The sequence below is a fragment of the Anas acuta genome, chromosome 22, assembly GCF_963932015.1.
Source record: "Anas acuta chromosome 22, bAnaAcu1.1, whole genome shotgun sequence".
NCBI classification, from domain to species: Eukaryota; Metazoa; Chordata; class Aves; order Anseriformes; family Anatidae; genus Anas; species Anas acuta.
The window spans coordinates 5,091,622-5,119,610 of NC_089000.1; the positions used below are offsets into that span (position 1 = coordinate 5,091,622).

A 27,989-nucleotide genomic window follows, 5' to 3' on the forward strand; every position below is an offset into this window, starting at 1 on the left:
ACCTGAGGATGTAATCTTGGCATTTGGCTCTTGGGATGAGAAAGGGGATGTTGCAGGCAGACAGATGCAGCCTGTACCAGCAGACCGAAAAAGTGATTACCCCATTCCAGCCTTGAATGTCATTTCTTGCCATGGTGTGTGGATCTGTCAGGCTGTTTAGCTGCAATATGACAGATTGTCCTATTAATGTGTCATCAAGTGCACTTTTACAAATTCATGGCTTGTCTACAACTAACCTGAAAAAAAGAGGCTTAAGTATGAGAAGGCGCCAAAGAAAGTTAAATATTATTAACAAATAAAGTCTGCCACGTAGTTTTGATGGAATGTGAGCTGGTTGGGGGAGGGGAGATATGCTGTTAACTATTTCACTTCTCTGCAACTCCCTTTTTGCTCTCACTTTTTCCCAAACTCCATTTCTCTCCCTGAAAAGGTGCTTTAAAAAAATCTTGACTTTTAAGAGTTCTTGATTTTGTGCTCAGATTGTTCGTGCCTCAGTTTCCCTGAGACAGGCAACAGAGACAGCAGAATTGATGCTCCTGATCCACCTAAAGTCTAATGAAATACTGCACTGGCATTACCTGGATTACAAAAAAACATGGTAAGGAGATTGTTAAAGCAAGCCTGTTGCTTGCTGACTGCGTGAGGGACTTCAAATTTTTATCATTCTCAGACTTTTTTGTGGTACAAGCTCAGATCAATTTTGTAGAGAGAATGGGAAGATTTGTTCCTGGTGGTGGGCAACAGGCAAAGATTAGCAGGCTGTCCAAGTGCTTTAACATCTCTCTTACGCAATGTTTGCAGGAGATTTGGATCCTTTGGTTTTCTGCTCTTTTTAGTAATGAGCCCGCCCTCCAGTAAATAAATCAGAAAGCCCCCACTGAGCCAGGCTCTAATGAGAGCTGGGGGGAGACGTGTGAAGCAGCTAACCCGGTGAGAAAGCAAGAGGGCTGATGTATGGATGTGTGTTGCGATGCTGAGTGCATATTCCAAGCCACATATTTTTAGCACTACCACACACTCGTGTACAGTTTTACAAACTTCCCAGAAAAATGGTGATTTCTCTGAGATAATGAAGGGGAGGTACAGAATAGGGCTGAGGGGAGGGAGGAGGGAACGGGCATTGATTTAAATCTGCCTGGCACACAGGCCAGCTCCACTTATCAGTGAGTCTAATAGGAATGTGAAGAGAATAGGCTTGACAGCTCATTAGAATGTGATCCCTCCTCCTTTTTTTTTTTTCTTTTTTTTTTTTTTTCCCCTTTCTTCAAGTTGATGGAAACTCGTTCAGGAAAGAAGTACTTATTTGCTGAGGTAAAGCAAAAGCTGAGGAGGGTTTTGCCAGTTTTCAGCTGGGGAGAGGAGCAGCGAGAAAAATCAGGCGTTATCTACACTAAGAGGTACCTGAAATCTTGCCTAGTGTGAGGGGAGACGAGGATGGAAAAGACAAGTTTCTACATCCTGACAGCTGTTTGCGACATCGGGACTTGCTGCTCATCGTCTCGTTAAAGAAAAGTGAAGATAAACCCAACCAAAGAGGGAGAGAAACTAGTGTTGGGAAAACTTTTCCTGCTCCTAATGGACCTAGGTACATCCACAGTTTTTTATTTCTCCCTGTTTTAATTTATATGAAAAATTGCTCTTCTCCATAGAAGGCTGAGCTGTGATGCTTTCAGCCTCGTCAGAAGAGCAGTGGCTGTAGCAACCTTGGGTTACAGCTCTGCAGCGTCTTGAAAGGAAAGGATGAGGACTTGTCACTGAGCAAAGGGAGGTATCCTTCAAGGGAGGATGGATGGACCGTGTTCGAGCCTGCTTTGAACTGAGCACAACACTTTAAATGACAAGAAAGTGAAATCTGTTGAAGAGGAACAACCTAACAGCCCCCCTAATGAGTTTGTGTTGTCAGCTCTGGCCTGAGCAACTGTTGCCCTGAGCAATTTGACTTCTCTGGGTTTCATAGTTGAGTGCATTTTAATCGAGTCTGAAGACTTATTGGGTGGGTGGGTGGGGGGGAATGACACTTCAAGGTGGGTGGCAGGACTTTCCAGAGCCCCTTGTATTTATGTAAGCTTCAAGAGGCTGAATGGACTTACCTCTTTCTTCGAGTGAATCCAGATTTTCAGACAAGTTTATCTGTACCATTTCAATGCCTCCTGCTTGAACGGAGACCTCTCCAGACACCAGCACACCCAAGCATGCTGCTCGTTTGACATTGCATAGCCCAGAGGATCATCTTTAATAGTTCTAACCTTTTTATTTTTTTATTTTATTTTTTTAGAGAGAAGTCTGTGGCTATTCCTATTATTGGTGGTGAAGGTTTTTGAGCTTGGAGAGTGCCCTCCTTGACTTGGCCACTCCCTCTTCAAAATGAAGGGGTGCACCTGGGTATTTGTGGCAACTTTACTTTGTCAGCAGTTTTGCCTCTTCAGAGTTATGGCAGCAAAGAAAGAGAGAAAGATGAAGAAAGAACCTAATCAGTATACAGAGCCCTTCAATGCTACCCTGTCAAATAGTGAAGAACTGCACGGGCATCCCAAGGTAGGTGTTTTTTCTGTTGTCAGTGCTTGGTGCAACTCATTTTTGGCAGTAAGGTGATGCTGGTTCCTTTTTTCATTGATTGAAGCAGTTTTGCCAAAATATCTTTGATTTTCAAAAATGTTCTCTCTTTTTGCCTTTGCATGATTTATTTCCTAGCTTACTGAAGCAATGACTGGAATACAATTTCCAGTGATAATTTTAGAATATGCATGACTGAAGTTCCAGTCCCCTGGTAGCTGATTTACTATGAAGGCATGAGTATTAAAAAAAAAAACACGGGCTATCTCAGTGCAATAATGATACTGGAATATTAATACATCTCTTGCAAACAAACCTGCTCTCTGGAACATTGTATGAAAACTGGCTTAGGCAAATCCAACAGTTCAAACACCTGAGCATGTCTGAGCTTTCTCACCAGAGAGGCTGGTGATTTAAAATTACAGATGAGAAAATATTTGGTCTATTCACAGGATCTGTTTAAGATGATTTTGGCTGTTTCAGGAGAGGATTCAGGATGGGGCTAATTGTGCAGAAGTGACAAGTGGAAGGCTGTGTATGATAAATGAATGGCTGCAGCTGGCGAATTGCTAGGCTTAGTGAGTGAGTCCTGAAGGGCAGGATCCTTGCAGCTATGTGTTTGGGGGAATCACCCTAGGCTGAAAGATGCGATTTCTAGTCAATCAGTGACCTCGGAATCCTTTACGGTCAAAATTTGCATAGAAAGCCTGGGAGTAGGAGAGGAGTTCAGGAAATTAAAAGCAGGTCCTGGGAGTAGGAGCAGGATGAAACGGGAGACTACAGCGCTGAGAAAGGAGGGAGTGTCCCCTATCACACAGCCCTTTTCCACTCTCTCCCACTCGCACAAAAATGTCCCTTGTTCCAAGCGGAGGTGACCTCTAAAACACGACTTTGATCACATGCATTAGGGCTGGCAGTCACTATAGCAATAGAGGAACAACCTGTCAAAAATTGGGGCATGGCAGAGGGGGCACGTTAGAACAATTGGGCTGACATTCTAAATATCCTCTTCAGTGCTATTGTGAGAGTAATTGGTTAAGGTTGGGCAAGTCTGGGAAACAGTCCTCTGCATAAAAAAGCTGGCTGCTGCGCTTAAAGGGATCATTAGGGGACGGCAAGCAGCATTTCTGCAGCTTATTTTTGTTTGTTGCAGGGCTTTGTCAGGACAGGTTGTATAGACGCTAAATTCTTGAGGTGCTTATATTCAATCACTTTCTTTCACTTTCTCTAGAACTGCTTCGTCCTCCTTGTGCCAGATAGATAGCTGGGACAACTGCGTTTCAGCCTCTTTTGGAATTAATTTGTCTTGATGCGAAACGCATTGGACCACAATCAGAATATTTTCTGATTGCAAAAGCAAGCAGAAAGCGGTCCCGGTTTATTCGGAGATAGTCACACATCCATTAGTGCTAGAAGAAACGCAGCACCCATTCAGAGGCTAGTGGGCATTCATTAAAACAGACAGTGTTTGAAAGTTGCAGTTTCTGTGTTGAAATATTTTGCTTTAAAATATCCATGGCAAAGGCTTGGCTGCTGCAAGAGCTGGAGAGTTCAGTGGAGGCAGATTCTGCTTAATAAGGATGGGACCAAACCAAATCTTTGATGTAAATGCTCATGAACTCTGCTTGATACACGCTCCAGCATTTTGCAATCTGAACCTCTCTTCTTGGAATCTCTCTAAGGTTGAAGCCCAGGCTCCAGTTAAGCAATGCTTTTAAATGTTGTGGCTGACCGTGCTGTAATCTATACAGCACCTGCCCAAGCTAGGGGGTTCTTTTACATGCTTTATAAATGCAAATAAAGAATTGCCTCTATTTCTGTTGCTGTTCACAGCCAGACATCCCAGCCTGCGTTCACGAGGTACCGCAGGGCAAACAGGACCTGGATTTTTAGGGCTGGTCTCTGGGGTTATTCATGCTGAACAAACTGCGAGCTTTGTGTGCATGCCTCTGGACTAGACTCTCAAAATTGAAAACAGCGGGTCTTGGGCTCACCAAGAGCTTTAAATGCTAAATTATAAAAATATAGTACTTCTGAAATCAGCATGGTTTTGCCTCGCTATTGGAAGGCTCTATCCAACCACTGCGCATGTTGCTGGTTGAGACAGTTTCTTACTGCTGAATTTCCATGGCACAGTTGTGAGATAAATTGTACCATGTACAGGTACCTTGGTGCAGCTACGAATAAATATCCATTAGGTACAATGCCTAATTCTGTAATGCGATTAGATCACTAATGCTTCTGTTAAATCTCTGTTAATACCTTGGATTTATCAGGTTACTTTTCAGGTTTTTTAAAAAGGATTCTCTTCTTTTCCCTTTGCTGTGCTGCCTCAAACCCATGTGTTAGTCACTGTCAAGGTAAAGTGACCAGCCCCTCATTTTGGGTTCACAACAACTGGCTGTTGACAGAAAACAGCTTAAATGCCCTTATAAATACAGTACCAGCTGTGAAAGATGACTAGCCAGAAATTAGCGGTTCGTAAATCACCAGTAAATTCCTACCTTATGGTGAGCAGGGACTGACAGACTTTGAAGAGGCAATTGGGCTCTTCAGGTGGTTGGAGTGACGGTGAAATTCAACAGCAGTATGGAGAACTGCCTTATTTTTCTGCAGTTTTCAAATGCAGCATTTTTTTTTCCTCTGAAGTGTCTCCTTTCCTGTTAATTGGATGGCGAATAATAAAGTAACAGCAAAGCTTTCCTTGCCTAACCTGCTAAGCTAAAGAGAAGTTGGAAGCTCTGTGGCAGACGGATCTCTGAGCCTTGCTGAGCAGTTCTGCTTAGTAAAAAGATGCCCTGCGCAGGGACGTGGAACAACATCAGTATCTTATTTCATTTCTCTGCACTACATAACAGGAAAGATGGAATTTTTTTTGGCCTTGTACAGTAAAAAATTAAGGCTGTGTTTACCTTGGAAGTCTCTGTGGCCAGCTGGTAGATTTGTCAAAGCAGGAGCAGGGAATGAAATATTACATGAGCGCAGCGATTTTTACTCATCCTGTTAAAAAGGTAGGTTTGTTTTCCTCGAATGGACCAACACATTTTGGAACAGATTTATCTTGGGAATTGTTTTCAAATTGGAGCTGAGAAAGCTCCCCTTTAACAGTGACAGTGGACAACTTGTGATGAAACCTCTGCCTAAAAGAGGGAGACAGAGATCTCAGTTCTGATAAACCTGATACGTCTAAGGAAAATAGTAAAAGTATTTTTAAAAAATCTCCAGTTTTATCTTTGCTGTCAATGAGGTGTGCTTGCAAAGCACGTAAGTTTTTTTCTCGGAAACCAATGGACTAAGACCATGAGGGATGGATGCAAACGTTCTTTCTAATGTATCTTCTTAATTTGACAGGGAGCGGCTGGGTACCTGCAGCTGCCAGGTTTGTCTTCCCCTTTCCAGGCGTGGGTCTTGTGTTGCAAGAAGATGAGACGTTAAATTAACGTTTCAGCAGTAGTAGATGGTCCAGTGGGGCTATAAAGCTGACCCTGATCAGGAGTTACTGTTTGATTCCTATCTGGTGTGGTTTTGAAGCAACAGCTTGAGGGGTCACAGTGCTCTGTTGCATGCCCAAACTGAGTTAAATATTTTTTTAAGCCCCAGGTACCTTGTGGATAGGCTGAATAATGGCAGTACACGTGCTGATGCTTTCAGATGGAGAAAAAAACAACGTTTCCTTATTCTCAATAGTTCCTCTTCTTAGGGACTGACAAGTTGTACCCGACTGTAGCTAGGTTCTCGTTTCCAGAAGTTAAATCTCTCTATGGAGCTAGCTCAGGTAAGGCTCAGCACAAAGTGTTTTTTTTTCTTGTTTGGTCTATTGTTCTCTTCTGTCTCATTAAATGTCCTCTGAGGACAGCCAGCGTTTTGTGAGCTGCCCAATTTCCATCTAAACTAACTGGCATGGGATTTTATCAGTAGCATTGAAAACTGTCTAGACAATTTTCACACTTGTGGCTTGTTAATATTAATGGCGCTGGGCTAGGCATTGCGGGATGGAGGCTAGTAAGTATTTGCTTTTTTTGGCATCCAGGTAGCATACTGACTGTGCGTGAGCAACCCTGCTAACTGGGGTGGCCATCTGGAATATCATTTATCGGGTGGAATACAGGGAAATCAGCTGTACCCTTCAGCCAGTGCAGTTTTCCATGCCTATAATATTCTCATAGACAAGTTGATGGAGTTCAGATTAGATAAGCGGACTGAAAACTGGCTGAGAAATGGGCCAGAAGGGTTCACAAGGATTTCATGGAATGGAATTGCAAAGTTCTGCACTTGTGGAGTGCAGTACACACCCGTATGCCTTGGGGTCCAGCCGGCTGGAAAGCAACTCTGCAGAAAAGTACCTGGTGGTCCTGGTGGACAACAAGGTGATCATGAACCAGCAACATGCATCTTCAGCAAAACAGGTCAACAGCCTCCTGGGCTTCATTAGGAAGAGCACTGCCAGCAGATTAAGGAAGGTGGATGTGTCCCTCCAAGGGGAAACCTAAACACTGGGAAGACGACATCTAGAGTAACAGTTGTGGTCCTGGACGTGCTAAAGCGGTGGCAGCAAAGGGCTGTGAAGATGGTGAAAGGATCGGAGCATCCGTTGTATGAGGAGAGGCTCAGAGAGCTGGGAATATTCCTCCTGGAGAAGAGGAGGCTCAAAGGGATCTTATCAATGTGCTATATACCTAAGTAGGAGGGAATAAAAAAGATGGTGGGGAATATAGGTGGGGAAAAAAAAAAGACATTTTACTGTGAGGGTGATCAAACACTGGAAAAAGCCACAGAGAGAGGCTGTGAAGTCTCCAGCCTTGGAGATGTGCAAAACCTGATTGCACCTTATCCTGAATAACCTGCTGTGGTTCACCTGCTTGGAGCCTGGGGACTCAAAAAGGCAGCCTGTAGATGTCCCTGCTAACTTCAGCTGTTCTGTGAGCTGCTTGCAGGGGTGGTTCAGTTAAGTGTCAGAAAAGCATGATCTTAATTTGGGGGAAAAAAACTTATTGACTCAGCTGTCTTAATGAAATTTCAGCGATGATTTGAGGTCAATGGGATTTCAATGGAATTTCTGCAAGAAATTATGTAATGCTTTTAGTTTCGTTACCCGCTACGTAGGTAAAGGGTCCTTGAAATATTATTTCCTCTGGAAAGCACCACTCTGAGGCACTCCAAAGCATAGGGGAAGAATTCTCAACCCTCTGTACAGGTTCCTTTTACAATCTGGTCTTTTCTTGGCAGTCTCCCAGTAAGGTAGTACCTTGGAATGAAGTCCGCTGTCTTGAAATCTGATAAGACCTTGGTTTTCAGGCAGAAAACAAATGATCTTGAGGCTCGTTCTCATTTAAGGCTGCTTAGAAAGTGAATAATTCAAGTATGTTGCTTATGATGTGCGAGGAAAAGAAAGCTGAGGGTGAGCAGTTCTATTAAACTGTTCCAGTTCCTTGCTATCTTAGAAGCTTTTTTTTTTTTATTTTTTATTTTTCTAGAGGCAAATTTAATGAATTTACTTTCAATACTTTTAAAGTTTTCTCAGGAAAGTAATTCCAAGCAGGTGTTGAGGTTCTCCATCCCCAGGTGGGCCTGTTAGCTCGTGTGATGGGCAACTGCTCTTCTCAAGGCCTATGTTCCAGCAGGAAACAAGAAGTGCCCTGTTCCGTGCAGAAGACTCTGTTCAGCCAAGGACGGGAGCTGAACACTGCCTCTAAGACTGATGGAAGGAAGGTTGGAACTTGAGTGCTAACACCAGAGCTTTTGTCTTTTGGATCAGAGACACGACTTCTGGAGTTGCAGAAGGCTGAAATGATTCTTCTGTCTCTGTCAGATATCTCGGGCTAGGTCTGCCGGGCTTATTAATCTTTCTGAATTATTTCTTTGCGGCCTTTTGCTTCCAGCTGAGAACAGCAGCTGGTTCAATGACGTTGCTCAGATTGCATTCCTCTGCAGCAAGATTTCAGTCACAGCCTGAAGTGTGTGGCTACATGTGTAATGGAGAGCATTTGTGGGCCTGACAAGCGTTAAAGCCCTGTGAGAGCACGGGAGAGACTAGGCTGTGACCTGTCTGTAGGAAGAGATGTTTCCTTTCAAGGTACAACAAACACCATCCTTCCCAGCACCTCTGTGGTCCAGGTAAAATAACACTGGATTTGTACATCCCTCATGGAAATAATGCAGAATTTGGTCTTGTTTCTCTTAGCTGTTTGTGATATTTTTAAGGTTCATTATTGGCATATAGAGTCCTACATCAAATGTGTTTTCATGTGCTAGATGCATCATGCTACGCCCGTTCTGTTGGTGCTCTGAGGGCAGCTTGTGTTTAAACAGAGGGGAAGAGCGTTTTGTGATAGCCATTGAGACAAATGAAGAACAATTTTTCAGTGACCAAACATAGTGGGAATTTAGATAGGAATTCCAGTTGGGATTTGGCTCCGATACCAATCCTAACACTTCAGCTCTAGGGAAAATTCTTGAGAGATCTGTAAAAACCACAAGTGGTCAGGACCTTGGTTTTACATCTCATTAATAACCAGGAGTGTGCATAACCATGAGTTATTAGCAGCTGACACGGGATTTTTTCATGCTTAAAAAAGTGATCTGTCACTTTTTAACCAGTTCCAAATAAAATACACTACTGAAGCAAATCACTTGCTGCTAATTTCATAATGAAGCTGGCAATACTCTTGCTGGTGTAAATCAGGCATAACAACATAAAGAGATTTATGGATTAAGATAATTGAAATGCTGAGTCAGGTCCACTTGGTGTCTGGCAACTGCTTAATTATTAAGTAAAGAATTTCTAAATGTAATTCCATCACAGATAAACAACTACATTGACAGTTCTTTGAGAAAACTTTCAGAGCAGCAACTTCATGTGAAGACAGGACCAGAATGGTTAGCTGTATGTCCTTGGAGGTGCATCTCTCACTGCAGATGGAAAGGATGCTGTCCTCTGACAAAAGTGTAAACTTTCCTTGCTTTCTTTCCATCTTTTTCCACTCTGAAAAAGGGTTAGGTGTACTCGAGAACTCTTTGAAATGCTTTTTGGATGTACAGACTTGCTCAGTCTTGCTCGTTCTTTTATTCACCCAAACTCTGAAACTACGTTAGTCCATTTTGCTTTGGTTTTTAGCAGAGATGCAGACTGGATCCCAGTATCCTTGAATTTTAGGAAAGTTCAGATACAGTTCAGAAATTTCTCAGGATCCGAACTCTGCTACTTGACTGTAGGTCTCTCCTAGTAGTTTCTTCCATGCTGGCTGAATCTTAGCCAGAGGCTGTGTGTGTTTCTGGGCAGTGCACGCTGTTCTGGGAGTTAAAGCCAGAAAGAACCACAGGTTCTGCTTGTGTACAGCAGCCTAAATTACAGCTCAGCCCATCTTTTATCATGAGACAGGGAGGAGAGAGGAGGTGAAGCTCACGTTGGTGTCATATGCTGGTTCCAAAGTGCTAGGTGCTGTTGTGTTCGGATTCCAAAGCAACGTTAAGAGACCTGATTGAAAGTTCATTAAAAATTGCTGGCAGGGCTTCTGTTGTTCTTGGAGGCACCGTTTCGAGCGGTAAGGACTGAGTCTGATTCCAGTGTAGTTAACATGAGAATTCCTCCTGACTCCTGCAAGTTAGCTTTGCTCTGTAAACAGCACCCCAGGAGGGACAAGTCCCCTTTGCTGGGATTCCAAGGCTGTTCTCAGTCCTGACTGATACCTGAGTTGGCTGCAAGGTCTCTCTGGCTGCTGGAGGCTGCCGCTGCCAAGAAAAATAGAGGCTTGCATGCTTATTGCTGGGATTGCTCATGCATGCCATAGTAATTAAATAATAATACCACAAGGATGGAACATTCATTTTAACTGTCAATCATCCTTGCGCTGGAGAAATTGGGGAGTGCCATGGCTGTCTTCTAGAGGGATTTGTAATTTAAGCAGGCCACTGGAGAGGTGTTGTTTTTTTGTTTGTTTTTTTTTTTTTTTCTTTTTTTTTTTCTTCTTTTTTTAAACTTCAGGAGTCTTTCTTTCTCATTTATTTTTCTGGGATGTGTCATCTGGCTTTCTTTTTCTCCCTGACAAGATGTCTGCTCTGGGCTGTTTCTTCACAGCTGGAACCCCAGAAGGGCTGAGGACATCTGTTTGTCTTCACAATTAATGGTCAGACTCTGCCCATGACTGCTGGCTTCTGTTCCCAGCTGGCATGTTTCCCCATTTGCTCTGGACAGGGGGTTTCTGCCTGTCTTGCAGCCTGGTGGGATATTTGAATAGCCTTGCATCCATCGGCAGCAAATGCTGCGTCCTGGTTCCTAAGACTCTGCTCTTGCTTTGTTCTGGAGATTGTACTTCTGAGTTCCTGCCACATGAGCTAGCTTTTCTTGGAGAACAAACTGATTTTATTTTCCTTTTCTCTGCGACCCAGCTGTTGTTTTGCTGGCTCCTGTTAGAGCACTGGGAGAATGCTCCGTCCTTGGGTGTTTCCATTAACAAGTTACTTCCTTCTCTTTTGTGAAATGCACAGCAGCTTTACCACAGACCTGGCAGTCCCAGTCACTGGGGGGGAAAAATGCATCTGCTTCCTTTGGGCAAACAGCACAGGTAGGCTTTTACCTGCTTATATATTTATGAGCTTCTTAAACTGGAGTGCTCATAAACCCAGTCCCCTGTAGATGTGAATTCACCTGTATGGTGATGCTGCACACGTGTGCTTTCAGATGCTGTGAGGAAGAAAAAATTGGTAACGTCTATCAGAAACCTGTAAATTTCTGTGGACCTCTGGTAAATATAAATCATCTTTGTTATAGAAATAATTTGTAGCTCCTGTGCTGTTCTAAGGATATTTCAAGGTTTGTGAACGCTTGTCTTGAGGTTTGCATGTTGGGAAAGATGGAGAGGTTTGCATCAAAGGACCTTCTCAGCCCATCCTTGCTCAACTGCAGATTTTTTCAAAGCATAAGGAGGAAATCAATCTGTGATAAAATAATGTTTTAGAGAGGTGTGACTAACTTTAGAATAACTGGGATTTTCCATGGTGCTCCATTTCCGTTAATTTCCAATGGGCTTTTGGAAAGTTACTGGAACACTGAAAAGTCCAGTGTGCTGTAAGTAAACACGACAGATAATTTAGCTAAAACAACTTTATGGAATGCTTTGACAAAACATGATCAGCACCTGATTATAAATGTGGTTATAAACATAAAAAGTCTGTTGAAGACTAATTTGGGTACAGAAATAATGAACTAGATTGGTGTCAGTGATTTGTTGTGCCCTTGTTTGAGATGCACATTAAATTTGAGCACGTTGGGGAGTGTTTAACCATAACTCTGATTGATTTCAGTCAAATATGTGATCAATGCAGCAAAATGATTTGGGTTACCCTCGCTTTGGCTTAGCAAACAAATGCCAACTATTCTCGTTGGCAGCCATCTATTTGTAGGGTGGATAACTGGACTTCCCACACGGAGCAATTCAATAGGAATAGATATCTCTGTGGGTCACATCTGAGCAGTAAATCACCCGAGATTATCTGAATAGAGAAGACAGAGTTGGGTTCCTAGAGTTTCTGAGATGTTTAACTAACACCCCTGCTCAGCTCGCAATTTGTCTGTGGCTCCTGTGGAGCTGTTCACACTCTGCTGCTTTGTAAATGATCTGGTGACCCAAGCTGTTTGGAATAAATAGTTGTGATCACATCAGCTCTGAATCCACGGACAAGTGCCTTGTACTATGCTCATGTGCCTGGCTGTGTGCCAGAGAGAGCTTTCCAGGCTCTGCATCAGCTCAGGAGCACCAACATTTCTCATGAGCTCCAGCTGGAGCTCCAGCAGGCTTCTGAGGTTTCATTTCATATTTATTCTGTGTAGATTTTTCATAGCAGATCATACAGACCGGGCTCTCTTCTCTTCAAAATGGACTTGTTCTGGTATTTCTAGCCAAAATTTGCAATCCTCTGTCCGATTCCTGTTGCTTTTGAGGAGAGGTCACTGTTACTGTTAGGGTCACTGAGTGTAGAGCTGTGGCAGAACTGTGTCTGCTGCTGTGAGATTAGCAGGAGCTTAATACCCAGGGGCAAACACTTCGAGATCTGAAGCGTACGCTCTTGACTGATTTTCCTTCTATGCTTTTTCCACACCCATCTTGTTTTCTTCCTCCTGAACGGTGATAGATCAATAGCGATTGATTTAAACTTGTGGTCTAGAAATCATTTCACATTGTTATTCAACCCACCACTGCCTTGTGTTGCTTTCCTGCTGGAAAGCTACAATTTTCTTCTCTGTCTTTTTCATTAACGGGTATGAAAACCTAAGCATGATTCATGAAACTTTGTGAGGACTTGTGCTTTTATCCTCACTGTGATGGACATCTCAGAGGCTGATACGCCGACAGCCTGGAACCCCGTAGTCAATGGTTAATTGGTCTTGACAAGAACTTGGCAGGTATTGGTAAGCAATGATTTCTGGTGCCTTTTTAATTTAGAGTTCATTCCAAGCCCAAAGGGAAAACAACAGGTATAGCTGTTTGATTATTTACTCCTGGTCCTGTATGAGAGCTCAGTACTGGGAACTAGGGAGCCCAGTAGTAAGTGGACCCAAATTCCTAACAACAGAGCCTCTTTTCTGTCCAAACTTTGTTCAGAAGGGATCCAGACACTATCATGTCTAAACTTCTCTAAATGATTTCTGTGATTCTGATACAATTTCAGACCAGAGGAAGGGGCGAGATAGATAAATTTGCAAATTCACATCTACTTTGTTGTCAGACGTGGGTTTTATTTTTATTGTGAAATGCTTTTTTTTATTGTGAAATGGTTTTGTTTTGTTTTTTTCCCGTGTGCACATTTGTCATTCTACCAGCCTTTGATTTGAAAGCTACGGAGCACTTCAAGGTTTCCTGTACATTTTAATCTCCCTTTATCTCTCAATAGATCCAACTGATAAATATCAGATGCCAGCGGTGAACAATCTCTGGCATATGTGCAAGTTTTCTGTGGCACGTATTAGGACTGGCAGAGCGCTGAGTCTTGGTAGTTTGAGAAAGGTCCTCAAGGCACGCTGGCTCCCAGCTCTTGGCTTTCTGATCCCTTCAGTAAAGGGAGCTGGGACACCTGCAGGAGGTCACGTATTAAGTTACGAGAAAGGATTTTGATTATTTATTTTTTTGTGATGCTCCTGTAAATGAGCATGGATCCAAAGTGTTGTGGATTTGGATAATATCTGATTGAATTGCTTGCTACAGAAGTGGGATAAAACGGAATTTTACAGTGGACCCTAAGCCTTCAATGTCCTCCCAGATGCAGTGTGTTTGGATCAAGGATTTGGTTCAGGTAGCAGATGGCTGGTCTGGAAACTTTCTATTCTCTGAATTCACATAGTGGCCAAAGAGATGCAACGTCATCAATGTTTGCTCTTGTTTCTCTTCAGATCCTAGAATCTCCAGACCCGCGAATCACAGATCCACGGCGGACCTGGATCTCCTTTGTTCACCGCCCGGATGATGGCAACACCTCTAAAAGGAGATGCAAAGGGAAAGACAAGAAATTAGTAGGTTATTTCTAGATTGTCATCAACTAACAACTGTGCACCTTGGCTTCCCTTCCCACTCTGTTACACAAGGTGTTTTGTATGTTCCAGCTTTTGCTTTCCTAACCCGGAGTGCTGTGTTTTCAGTTGTTTGTGTTAAATTTTCCGAAGTATTTTGGAGAAGCTTGGGACAATAAGCGTATATGCTTTGTAAGATAAGTGTCTGTGAATTCCATTGTCAGCACTCATTTTTGTTTATACCAACTGTTTCTTGGGCTGAGACTTTCTTGTTGTTTTTTTCTGCTCAGTAGAAAGAAAATTAACATTTTTCTTCTACAACTAGATGAAGCGCAAGCAGCTTAAAGGATGCATTAATCAAGGCATGGAAAAATGATTTATTGCAAATCAGTGAATTGATCACCTGCTGGGTGATCATGTGTGCACTTTTCATCTGCTGCTTAGAAAATACAGAATGTTTTTTATGACTTCCTTTTACTTCTCAGTAGCCAACAGCCTGCTTCCATGCCTGCAGGTTTGCTGCAGTTTGGTTGATGAAGCAGGAGCTCCCAGAGAACAATACACATTTAAACAGCATTGATAACACCATTTCATGTTCCTGCTACCAGCTTAAAGCTCTAATGTGTGTGGCTAACCTTTCCAGGTGTTTTGAATTAACCATTTCATTTTTTCAGAGCTCTGCTGTCACGCCAAACATGTATGTGATCATTATGTCTGAGCAATATATGTTCATGTAAAACGTGGTCAGATGGCTGTTTGAGTTAGCAGAATAAGAAGCAGCTTAAGTTACTTTGCTGCTTCTTTATCTTCTTTTATCAAACACAGTCTTGTGCCTGCTGTGCTTCGCACTGTTTATATGTGCTTGAAGAACCAGTTAGTGTTTACCTGAGCAAAGTTTATCCTCCCTCATAAATACGTGAGTAAATTCCCAGTGCTGGAATTCTCTGCTGGCTCGAGAGCCAGTTTAAGATTTACTGCATCAGGCTTGGAGTTGAACTGATATCAGAGGGGGTTGCTCACGTGGCTGGCAGCCTTGTAGAGCTGGCTCGTGGCTGGGAGAATTTTCAGTCTGCCAGTGCAATTGCCTGGTTCTAATTCTCGTGTTTTTCTTTGGTTGCTTCCTTAGCGTGGCCTTGTTGGGCCCCCAGGACCTCCTGGCCCTCAGGGACCTCCAGGAGCACCTGGTGCTGAAGTCACCCGGGAAGTCCTTCTGCAGGAGTTTAAGGAGATATTAAAAGGTAAGGAATGTGAGAGCTTTGAGCTTCTGTGATCAATTCCTTTCAGTAAGCACCATGGCAAATAAGAAACCGGCTTTGCAATGTTTACCCTAAAGCATTTCCCTACCTGATAATCAGAAGTTTGAAGAAGTGTTTCCTTAGTGCTGCTTAGTTCAAGTTGAAGAATTGAGTGTAGAGAAATCTAATCACACAGCTGATGGTTTCATAGACCAAGTGCTTAAACTAAGCCTTTTTTCTTCTATTTTTTGTCCTCAGAAGCCATCGAGCGCCGGGCATCCCTTGCTATTTCAGCCCATCCTAGCCAGCTGCCTCCACTCCTGCTCTCCTTGGAGGAAGTTTCACCCCACAGACGTGTGGAGGAGGCGTTCCATTGCAAGCTAAAAGGACAAGTCGTCGTAGATAAGAAGACCCTGGTGGAACTTCAGAACTTCCAGTCGGTGAGAAGGGATTAGAGACTGAACCTGTGCAGCTCCACAACAGCCACAGTGCGTGGATCAGCTGTAGTTCCCCCAGTCTGCGAAGCTGCTAGGTGGCTCTGTAGCTAAGGCTGATCCCAGAAGCTCATCTCAGGACTGGATACTGTGAATATTGCACTACCTTTTTTTGTAATTGACATAAATTGGACCTTATTCAGTGATTTCAGTCCTAAAGCTCAGCTGCAGTAGGATGGACAGTTAGCTATGATTTGTCTTCTTCCTTGCCAGAGGAAAAGAGGCAGACTTTCTTTCTGTCTTGCATCCCAGCTGAGTCTCATGACAGTTCTTACTGAAGTTCTAACAGGTCTGTGCAAGAGAGGGCTGTCTCACAGGTCTAAACAGCCAATTTCTATTTCAGTTAATGAGAAAGACCTGTCCACATTTGACATTCATGTGAAGGATGTATTCCTTTTTTTCAGTGCAAACCCTGTTGTATTCCAGAGTAATCTTTGGATGTAGAAAAATGTCAGAAGGAGGCAGCAATCATTGATTATAGATCTGTAAGCCCAAGGGCGATCATTTGTTAGATGAGTCAGTCTTGATGCTAAAATTCTTTAGATATTGTCTTATAGAAGACAATAAATGTTACCTATATAATTTTATTATAGTCATATTTAAATTACAAGCACGCTGTCGTGGGATGCTGTAAGTCATTATAAGCAAGCTCTTGAATTTGATGATGTTAAACCTTCTGCTAGTCATTTTTGAACCAGTTGCAAACAGGACCTGAATGTGAAATGTAAATGCTAGTCAAAGTAATAGCTAAAAACTGTCTATGCAGTAAGGTGCTGAGCTTTCATCCCATCTACACGAAGTCCCATCTCTGCAGAATCCTGTCCAGCAGATCTTTTTCTATGGAGTACTTTTGCTGCTAGGACTTCACAGCTGCAGGACTAGAGGCAGTGGGTATGTTCTGGATAGGGTGCTTTCCTGGATCTTTCCCAGATACACTTGTGGAAGCCTGGTTTGACAGCACTGTGGGTGCTGGCACAGAGGCAAGATCGTACTTGAAGTGTAGGCAGGGCTAGAGAGATCTGCTGCCTCATTAATTAGGAGGGAAAATGTGAATAAAGACATCTCAGCAATCAGCGCGTAGGCTGATGCTTCCCATGCTTTGTTATCGTATGCCTAGCTTGTTTCTAATTGCTTCTGGCCCTGAAGCTGATGTGGGAGGGCTGGCAGGCCTCTGGATGCCAGCCTTTCATTTCAGCTTTGGGACAAGAAGTGTCTGGTTTTAGCTTGTGTTCTGATATAGGGGAATTTAACAGGGAGGGAGACAGTGGTTGCTCCTGCAAAGATGAAAACATTGTCTTTAGACAGTCTAAGGGGGGGAGAGAATTCCCCTCCCTCCACCCTGTCAGTTTAATGGTGCGAAGAAGCCAGCGGTTTGATACTTCCCAGTGAGATGATAGGGAATGAATATCATTCCTGGCTTTGGAACTTATCCAAAACACTTTGAGATACATGGAAAGGAACGTGGGCTCAGAAAGGGCCTGGTACTCCTTTGTCATTTGAATGCGGTGTCTCTGTCACTCTGACCTTGAGTATTCAGAGAGCATGAAATGGTTTTCTCATCTTCCCATACTAAATTTCCTCCACGAGTGTTCATCCCCTCTCTTCTTTGTCTTCCAGTGTCCTTGGTATTTGGAATTGAACACGTAGTACTCCCTCTACCACACCTCTGTTTCCTGTATCTCAGGCTTTGTAGTTTCTGACAAATTACCTCCTTTTCATAGAAAGAAAATGGCAAGAACTGAAGTAACTATAGCCTCTGACAGCCCATGGAAGTGGGATTAATGTGGGGCCCAGGGATATCACTAGAGATGGATCATTCAAGGTTAAGGTGGCCCACATGTGTTCATTCTGGAAGATCTCAGGAGGAGTCCTGGTGTCTCTAGTGCCTTGAGATCAAGTTAAATGTCTGCCTTTAGTAGCTGAACTTCATTACTGCTTTGGGAGATCCCACATGCATTATTGTTGCTGTGCAGGCTTGGGTTATCCATTATTTAATAACAGATAAGTCAGTGCATTGCTTTCCACAGTCTTTATCACTGAAGAGCTAAGCTGGCAGTTCACATCTCAGTTCTCTGCACATGGTTCCTACTTTCCACCAGGAAGGAAGCTGTGGAGTGGATGGGGGAGGCATGGGGATAAAAGATGGACTGAGGAAGAGAAGGTGATCTTGGTTTGTAGAAAATGGACACTGACCTGTTTGCTTTAAGTCTGATTATTGAAATAACTGGCGTACAAGTAGTTTCTCAGATGTAAATCCCTGCAGTGTTGGAAGCAGCTGGGTGAGTATGCTGCTGTGAGACAGTAAATGCAACAGGGAACTCTAATTGGCATGAAGTTTAATGGAATATTTTTGCCCAGAGAAACCTCTCCCTTCTCAGAACCAACCCTTTGCATTGTCTATTTCTATGAGCAAAAGAATAACAAAGCCACAGAAGGCATGAAGAAACAGGAATGCTTTATCAGTGATAATTTACTGGTGCCTAAAATTGCCTTCCATGCCCATCCAGTGGTTTTGGAATTAGGTTGCTGATTCTGCTAATAGCTGTAACAAGAAAGGAATGAATTAACAATGCAGAACAGTTTTGCACATACGAGGCTTGGATCTGCACTTCCAGTGATGTAAATTAAAAATAGCATTACTGAAAGTGATTGCACGGTGATGGCATAAGAGTGGAATCAATCTCATTCCACAGTCTTTGCTGCTGGGTTAGCTGTTAGATCCTCTCTCACATAGAAGAAACTTAGTTCCTTTTTGTGTTTATGTGTATCTGTTCACAGGCACACATCAGTGCACACTGATAAATGTAGATACGTTTGTAAAACATTTCCAGTTAGGTTCTGTGGAATTTAAGCCTAGGTCTGGATCTTGGTAAACAAGGACTGGGAATTACCCTGTGAGCCTTGCTTGGGATTTTGCTGGTTAGTCGTTTCCTTCTACCATGCAGTAACTCTACACAGGCACCACCTGACCCAAACATTTGCAGCCTTTCACTTTCTTTCAGAGAGAAAGCAGCTAAACAGTTCTTTTTCTTTTCATTTTTTATTTTATTTATTTATTTATTTTTTTAAGTATAATAGCACCTGTAGCAACATCACTATGAGTTCCAGCTCTTCCTTTCAGACCCCTCTCTCTATTTAGCATTGGAAAGTACTCAAATTTTGGCTTATTGAGTTCTGTTGAGATCGCCCTGTTAGGCACTCATGAATGTATTAGGGATACAGCAGAGCGTGTGTCTCACAAAGGCGGGTTTGAACTGCTCTTCCGTCCCTCAGGATCAATGCAGGACAAATCTCTCAGAACAGCATCCATGGGAATGCATTTACACTGCACAGAATGCCCTTGCGGTGGAAGCAGAGTCTGACTAATGTGCTTTCTTGGCCCATTGAAGCCACTCTTGCTTCTCCCCAGCTCTAGCCAAATTCATATCAGACAGGCCAAAACTAACAATAAACATTTCTTGCAGAGTTTATTTTAGTCTAAGTCAGATAATCTGCTGTGAGTTTGACTTAAGACTGCTCCCTTGCCATAAGGAGAATCTGCATGCTGTTTCCCTAGGTTTTTTGCCTAATCGGTGGAATCCAAGGCTGGAAGAGAATGAAACTAAATATGGAATCTGTAAGGATATGAACAGTTGTTCTTTCATAGTATCAGAGCTGTCTGACTCCTACCTGAAGTGGCTGGAGAGCCATGATTTCCTCTGTACCTGTACTTGGGGACTTGCTCAATGTCTGCTCTTATTTTACAGCCTCTGGCCAAAGGAGCTTTTCTCCGGGGGACAGGATTAAATCTGTCAACAGGACGTTTCACAGCACCCGTGTCTGGGATCTACCAGTTCTCAGCCAACGTCCATATCGGTGAGTGCTGTCCACAGAAGCCTTCCCTGTACTGCTTGAGAAATGCAGGAGGGAGTCCTGGAGAACTCAGTCTCTGGTGGTTCTTGTTTGATTTGAAGCACGTGCAATGGTAGCCCTTTGCAGTGAGTTCTGCCTTTGGTACACCATGACCCAAAACCCCAATCCTGGGTGATTTCACAGCAGGCTGCTCCATGCAAACCAAACCAGTCAATGCTCCTTAGGGAGGGTGACCTTAGGCACCAAATATATTTATGTGCAGAGTGTGTGGCTTCCAAAAAAGACATTGGGTAAAATAAGTGTGATGATATAGAACTGAATCAAGACATTTTTGACTCTAGCTTGTCACCAATACAATTGTTTGTTTAATCATTTGGTGATGAAGCACCTAGAAGGGTGCTTTCCTAGGAAGCTGCAATATTACTGGAATCTCTTTCTACCCAAACACTAGGAAGTGATTTTCTGCTGTGTTCCAAAAGTGTTTATCTTTGTTTCTCTGCCTTCCCCAGATCATAGTGAGTTAAAGAGTAAAGTCCAGCTCCGAGCCAGAGATAATGTCCGAGTGTTGATCTGCATCGAATCTCTCTGCCACCGATACACGTGAGTTACTGCAATGCTGTCTGGGCAGTTATTTTTCTCAGATGGGCTGATGTTTCAACCAGTTGTGGAAATCAGGTTTACCAACAGTGAATTTTATACCAAAAATGCTTGTAGAACTTTTCTGAAGAGATGGATTCCATGTAGCCCTTAGGCTTTGTGTGTTGTCTTTTTTTTTTCCTCCTGTTTTTTAACGTTTCAGTGGATGGTGTCAGGTACTCTAAATAGCAGAATAAATATTACATATGTTGAGAGAATTGTGAACGGAGCGGGCTGAAACTGGATGTAGCTAAAGGTGCTGAGTGCTCAGCTATCATCATAAACACACGGAGTGAGAGAAATGCTTTAATTTTGTGCCGGAGGTTGTTAGCTCAGTTTTACAATTTCACCTGCCTCCCGAATGGAATGCACACCATCTCGCTAACGCTGTCACGGGAGTGTTGGGGTGATGAGAAAAAGGAGTAGGTGGAAAACAGAGGGGAATGGTTCCTGAGGCAGAAAGAGCAGGGCTTGCCTAAAGGTCTCTCATACCTTCTTGAAGCCTCTTGTTGCCTCGTGGAGCTTGCTCAGACGACCAAGATTAATTTTCCTCTGCTGGGATTCATTAGTTAAACCTCTGCTAAACAAGTCTTTTGTTGAGGCCATGGCAACATTGAGTACTGTTTTATCATCCTTTCAGCTGTAGCACATAGGTGCCCTGTGTCTCAGAAGGCCAGGTTGCTGAGGATGATGAGCTTGGAGGAAGGCAGCTGGTGAACCCCTGGGCTGGGCTGAAATGCACCCAGCAGAGGGCAGTGCTGCTTGGGTAGTGGTCACTGCCTGGATCTGTGGCTGGATCTTTGTCGCTGGAGGAAAATTTGCCTCTACAGGGCTTGCAGATCTGCCCTGCCTACAGCTCCTCTAGTGCAGCCGTAGCAACAGCCTTGCAATAGCACCACTGAAATACATCCATAAAATGACTCCACAGGTGCAGCTTAAAACCCACAAAACCATAAATTTGCTGCAGGGCTGGCTACTTCAGCCCTCACCTTCCCCGTTCCATGACTCAGAGCGCTGCAAATAGGACTGACCTCTCCACAGGCATTTCAATTTAGAGGCTTTACTGGGGGATGAATTTGACACGAAGCCTCATACAATAAATACCAGCTCTCTTAGGTTTCTTTGGCCTGTGGAAAAGACTCGACTGGCGTCAGAGTAGCCATTAGTAGCTAGGGTAACAAGGAGCTGCGTGCCCATTGACCTGATGGGAAGTCAAGGAGCTTGTTGACTGGAGCACCTGGCACCTATTCAGCCTTGTAGACTGTTTTATAACAGTCTTTTATGATTGCAGCACTTAGCTGAGGCAGTGACAGACCGGTTGCAGTCTTGCACTTGTGAGGAGTCCTTTAGATCTTGTTAAGAATGGACATGGGCCTGATCTTGACATCTGGAATGTCTGTTGGCACCGAGTGATTTGGGGAGACTCCAGGCTTTTATTCTCTGGGGTGGAACAGGTAGGAACAATAGGGCAGAATGTTACTGCCCTTTTTGCCCGTAGCTCTCACAAATCTTCACTTACAAAATCATACAGAAAATCTAAATTCCATTTTCAAGTGTCACAAATGCTCCTGATTTCTCTGTGGTTTTAGAGTTAGAACAAGCAAAGTGAGGTAACTGAAAGTAATGACCTGAATACAGGTAAAATTTGATTGTCGTTCTTTAGCCGTCTGTGGGGAATGTGCTAACGGAAAAGGCTCTCCTTATATGTTCATCTGAAAATTATTTTTAGAATAATTCTTAGCCATATCTAACTACTTACAAATATAAATCTGATTTACAGAGCCTATGAGGCTGTTGCATCTTGGCTTGGAACTTGTTTGTTTCAAAGCACTGCTGTTTTAGAGCCTGGAACACTTAGGAAATCATTGTCACTCTGTGCCCTTTCAAGAGGGAAAGACGGATAAATCATTTTGAAAAATAAACGAAGGTGCCAGTGGTGAGTTTTAATGATTCCACAAATTCCCAACTGATTTAATTAAGGCATCTGAGAAAGAACAAAGTGTGTTTTTTTGTCTGTAAGGCTCACTTCTGTTTGCAAGGACAGTGTCCCTCTGTGTCTCTTTCTCCCTTCTGTTGTCCATTCAGTCAACCAGTAACATTACTTAAGAATGGATGTCAGCCTCTGATTGCAACATGACTTTAGTCTTGTTTACTTGTTCTGGTAAATGCAGGCACGAGAATTACCTAACAGGAAGCTTCTGTGTGGATCGTGGAAGCTACCGGGACTTTCACATTGCAGGTCTTTTAGTTGAAAGCTCCTAGCAAGGTCTTCGGGTACCGTCTGGGATGTGTGAACAACCTCTTTGTCACATACAGCCTAGGCAGGTTTATTGGGATGTTTTTGGGATTAACTTGCCACGTGAAGAATTTATAGCTACATTCTCCAAAGAGCAACAACAATAAAAACTTTTTTTTTTTCTTAGTCAGAACTGACCCAGCTGTTAATGGTTTAGATAAAGCTCTCTGAAGTCTGACTCAGTTTTCATCAGTTGCCCAGGCTTGCGATTTACTGTCAGTTGTCCTGCAAAGCTGTCCTGAGCTGGACAGCAGTGGGAATAAAGCGGGACCAGCACCAGCTCTATGGGAGACATCTCTCCCTCCTACGGTGGGTGAGATGTGACTGGTCTGTGGGATGGAAGGAGGATGGGTGGAGGGATGGGAACCTGTCTGGACAGACACTCTGCTGGCACAGGCTGAGCTGCTACCCGTACTTGTGGAATTTCCTGGGGATGTCTACGTACACAGTCATTCATTTTAGGGAGCTGAAAGAGCCCTGAGGGCTTTCGGCTGAGAGAGATGGAAACTGAGAGGCACGGAGACAGTTGGAGTAGAAGAGATTAATGGTGGGAAGTTCCCACCCAAGTGAGGCTTTTGGCAGGATATGACACACAGACTGAGCTCTTCAATCAAGGTGGTGCCAAGTGGCTTGCTCTCTCAGGGCCAAATTGCCCCTACTTTTTGTGCACATTATTTCCTTGCAAGGGGGCTGGAAACAGCACGTTTGCACTTGCTAGGTTTCGTCACCACCCCTTCATGGAAAAAAGGGAGGGAGGGGGGTTGGTTTGCTTGGAAAAACAACTGGATCTGCTAGCACTGGCTAGGCAGATTTGGGAAAAGCCAGCCAGGCATGGAGCTCTGAGCTTTCATATTGCTTTGGAACTGAGCTTACATGGGTGGTTCTGATTGATGCTGTCTCAGGCAACTCCTTCCACCCAGAGTCCTGTAAGGAGTAGCTCTCCAGAAACTGAGGATGCCACAGAGTGGCTGTCCTACGTGTTACTGCTGCAAGGAATAAGATGGGAACAACATTATGAGATTAGAAAAGAACCATGATGAAGGGGTGATCTGGAGCTCTCCCTCAAACTTAAATTGAATCAGAGTTATATTTTTGGCTTGTGTGTGATCCCTGATCTAAATGGCTTCCCAAAAATAGCTTTCAGCTGTAGAGTATGTTTTTTTTTCTTGCAAAGGCTGTCTGCATATATTGTTGTGGTGAAGTAGGCCTTGAAAATGAGCTGTTGTATATAGCTCTTTGTAGAATAACAAGAGTATAATCTGTTGTGGTGGTTGACAGGCTGTGGGATAACTGGCATGTAGATGGGTCTAAAGGACGCGTTCAGCTTCTGTTCCAGGGTGAGAGTTAGAGACCATAGGGTCTTGAGAGAGGCCCCATTGAGAGGAGGTGGCTCCCTCTTTCTGTCTGTATCTGAATTTTGGATCCACAACGCTGTGTACTCTGTGTGTCTTCCTTAAGTTACTGCAGTGAGGACAAGGTTCTGCTGTTCTTCTTCCAAGGCTGATTTCTGCTAGAACCAAGGCCACCAGTTTAGTACAGATGGACAGTGGCACGCCAGGTCCTATTTCTCAGGAGGCCATGAGACCATTGCTCTTCCACATACAGCTGTGTTGTAACTGCCTCAGGTGCTTAACCTGTTTATTTTTCTTTTGCTACTGTTTAGGTCTTTGGAAGTCATTGCTGGTTTGGAAAGTAACAGCAAAATCTTCACGGTCTACGTGCATGGCTTACTGCAGCTGCAGGTAAGTCTTTGCAGACTGGGAGGCACAGTTACAGTTTGCTGGGCACGATGTGGAGTTATTCACTGGCAAGGCTGAATTCTCACCAGGAGGTGGGAAAGTTATTAACCTTCTTTTTAAGGTTAATGAAGTTATAGTCACCCCAGGTATGTTGTTTAGAGAATCTTTGACAGGAACAGGAGCAAAGAACAGATGCTGTGCATTCTGATCTTAAGCCACGGAGGTAGCCTTCTCTCTGAGAAATGTCTTAATGAAAACAAGTGTTTTTCTTTCTTAAATCTCTTCCTGTATGTCAAGATGGCAGTCGTATTTCCCATTTTGTAGAAGGGAATCTGAAGTGCAGATGGCCACATGTCTGTGATCACTGAAGAAGACACTGGTGCAGTAAGGATCTAGTTAAGTAACGATCCTAAAACAGTTTTCCTGCAGCAGGTTTCTTCCAAGTCAAAACCTTCGTGCTGCAGTGAAGATGTTGGGCCAGATCCTGTTCCCATGAGCCACAGAAAACAGCAGGAAACTTCTAGGCTTAGTTCATGGCACCGAAATGCTTTTCTCCTTTTACACTGGGATGAAATGTCAGATTTTCCTTCTTATTCTCTCTGCAGGCTGGCCAGTACACCTCCATATTTGTGGACAACAGTGCTGGAGCTCCCATCACCATTCAGAATGGATCAGATTTCATGGGCATGCTAATGGGCGCATAACATCGTCTGCAGCCCTGGGTCAGGGAAGGATACAAACGAGAGCCTTGCAGTATATATTTGACTGAAGAAACCTTTACTTAGACTCTTGAAGACTGCTTCATGTAACTGTTGGCAACTTTAAACGAGCAAAGAGCCTTTCCTTTTGCAGATACTTCAGCTTGCTTTCAGAGGCTACTGCTTTTCAAGGTCCACAGCAGTTCATTCATCATAAAAAAAATACACTTTTATAATTCAGAAACAAACTGTAATATTTAATTTGTGCTTCACCAGATGCTCACTGAACAATACACTGAGATATGGCATTTGTTACATTATAAATTTATTTCACTCAATAACACTTGTAATCAGCACGTCTTTGGGATTGATTGAGGGGTGTTTAAGTTGGTAAATGAAGGATTGAGGGGGAAGCAAAATAGTCACTATATTCAGTGTGCTGTGGAGGAAGGAGACAAGAATTTGTCAACAAAACTGTTTTTCATCCAGTTGTAAATGGCATAGGCCCTCTCATGTCCAAGCTTAGATATATTTGACAAGTAGCAAGTTGAATTCTCAATGCCTGCTCCAGAGATGGGAATCCAAAGTCTGAACTGTTTAATTGTGGTTCTCTCTACCTAGGTATTTCTTTGATGTTACTGATGAAGCCAAATACCTCGCTGCCTGCGCAGTTTTGTTTTTAAGAAAAAGTGAGGCCGATGGCACCAGTTCGAGCGTGAACTCCCTCAGTCATGTTCTTATGTTTTAGTAAGATATATATTTGGCTTTGGACTGCATCACATACACAGCATCTTCTCAGATGCCATATATTCATTTTCAAATGTATCAAATGCATTACGACAGTTGTCCAAAGACTGTTGGCACAGACAGCGAGGACAGCAGCCTCGAATCAGATATGTCACCTGCTTGGTGCTTTTTTGACTGTAAAATAAAAGAAAACACAGGTAAAATAAAGAAAACACAGGACAAGGTTTACTTCCATCAGATGGCATGGGTAAAATGGAGTCTGAGTTCTGCTTGTTTGTTGGAAGTGTTGTCAAAGACTCTCCAAAACTGCAGGCAGTGAGTATGTTCTGGATTTCCACAAATCTGTTTGCAAATGTAAGCATGTGAGATTGAGCCCCCAAAGCTGCTTTGAAAATAGCCCCAGGCTATAAACTCATTTTAACAAAGTGAATGGGTGTTGTCATTTCAGTGGGTTAGCATGTTAACCTAAAAAATTGTGATTTAAAAAAAAACACTACTCATTTAATGTACCTCTATAGCTTTCCCCTTCAACAGAGTCAACAGAGACTTGGCCCTTTTATTGGTGCAACTTAACTGAGGAAATGTTTGTATAGCAGCATCATAAATAATGTTAGCAAGGCCCCAAATGGAGTCCAGATACTGGTTTTTGAGCACTTGCAGTGAAAGGAAGATACCAGTTGTATAACATTGCAGTTTATGATCAATTTCAACAACTCCGTGCAATGAAAACAAAGACTGCTGGGGACAGAAAGTATGAGCAAATGTCATCTGTTGCTGGGTCTGTTGTTCAGGCTGATCAATATATGATGTTTCTACAAGCTCCAGGAACACTGCTGTTGAGGTTGGTAGCAAAGATGTCTTATTTCAAGAGCTGTGGGAAAATCTGCCTTAAAATAGATACGTCTGAGGCTCTTTATCTCCATTCTAAATACCTAAAGATTGATCTTAAAAGGAGGACTAAATGGTATTTTTCATTCACTAAGAATGTATTAAAATACCTAATGGAAGAGTAAGGAGAGAGTATGTGGAACAATCCATTAGTGCTGTTTCAGATATACACAGATAAATTCCTCTTTCTAGCCAATAAAACACAATTGTTCTAACTGGACATGTGAATCAGATACTAACTCTTGCTATACAATACATGTGAGCAATTCCTGTGGATTTATTTTTTTTTAGTACCCTGTTGTGTACTGGTTATTTCCCTGGCATAGGGGAATCCACAGCTACTGAAAGACAGCAAATTGCCACAGTAGTGATTTTTGGAGCTGCACAAAGTGTATAACCCACATGCATATCGCTGAACCATATCAACAAAGACGGGTTGTTTGCACTGGGTTTTGATGGAGTAGGCGTAGTCAGGGCAAATGGCCTATATCCCAGTATGTATTACTATCCTGTACTTCCTACGGCGTGAATATTTGTAATAAATCGGGCTGTTACTTGCATGACTTGCAGCGACATAATCACCAAGTGTTGTGACGTTCAATGTATGTTGTTATACCTATGGGTTTTTTTTGAGCAAAGTCTCACTGTTCTTGGTAAATCAGAGTTAAAATATTTATTTTGTTGTAGAACTAAAAAATGTTTATCAGAACTCGTTTTGGGATTTGTGACTCTTCTTTTTCCCTGTTTGTTGTGTTCTACTCCTGTGAATCGTTCTGCCTTTATGTATGTACAGAATGCTTTCCTGGCAGGTGGTTCCCCAGTGTGCCAGAAGCTAAGTGTGTAGTCACAGTGCCCTGAGGAACACACTGACTAAGCAGTGATGGCTTAAATCCCCCCTGGCAGAAGGAGTAATTTGCTTGTGGTCACTGTCAGGGACAGAAGCAAACCTCCAGCTCTGGTCTCTCTTCATGTTCTCCTCCAGCTCTGGTCTCAATCCATGTTCTGCAAGCCACGTTGCTTTTTTCATTTGTCCAGTAGAGACTGTTTGGGTCAGACTCAGTCTCATTCGTAGCCTAGGGGAAAAGACAAATGAGCAGAGGGAAACTGCCACTTGAGTTTTTCCTAAATCCACTGCCACCTTTGTATGTGAGAGCTGTGAAGAGTCCCTCTGTCAAGAAGCTTGGTTTGGACTGCTGAAGAGGAGGAGCAGGAAGACTTTTGTATTTCCCATTAACAGATGTTGCTCCTAGCCCAGCGTGGTGCATTACTGGAACTGTTACATGGCTGAGAGTTGTGCTAGTCTAAGGTAGGCTTTAGCCAGGCACTATCTTCTCCTAAATAAACTGAAACT

The 27,989-nt window shown here is 43.2% G+C and overlaps 1 protein-coding gene across 2 annotated transcripts; it reads left to right on the plus strand.

The window, feature by feature from the left end:
- The first annotated feature begins 1,154 nt into the window (after positions 1-1,154).
- Positions 1,155-27,347, plus strand: C1QTNF12 (C1q and TNF related 12). Of its 2 annotated transcripts, none has more exons than XM_068658674.1 (9): positions 1,155-1,585; positions 2,276-2,535; positions 13,937-14,056; positions 15,180-15,291; positions 15,547-15,728; positions 19,529-19,637; positions 20,144-20,234; positions 24,230-24,308; positions 24,911-27,347. In XM_068658674.1, exons 2-9 carry the CDS (start codon positions 2,365-2,367, stop codon positions 25,007-25,009), a joined length of 963 nt encoding a protein of 320 aa, XP_068514775.1. In that variant the 5' UTR covers positions 1,155-1,585; positions 2,276-2,364; the 3' UTR covers positions 25,010-27,347. The 2 variants fall into 2 exon arrangements, with proteins under 2 accessions (XP_068514775.1, XP_068514776.1); XM_068658675.1 differs by lacking the exon at positions 1,155-1,585 and adding an exon at positions 1,633-1,956.
- The last annotated feature ends 642 nt before the right edge of the window (positions 27,348-27,989 follow it).

Coding starts and splice junctions, on each gene's coding strand:
- C1QTNF12 (XM_068658674.1), top strand. CDS start 2,365: ATGAAGGGGTGCACCTGGGTATTTGTGGCAACTTTACTTTGTCAGCAG. Junction 14,057..15,179: donor AAGGGAAAGACAAGAAATTA/GTAGGTTATTTC, acceptor TTGCTTCCTTAG/CGTGGCCTTGTTGGGCCCCC. Junction 15,729..19,528: donor AACTTCAGAACTTCCAGTCG/GTGAGAAGGGAT, acceptor CTTATTTTACAG/CCTCTGGCCAAAGGAGCTTT.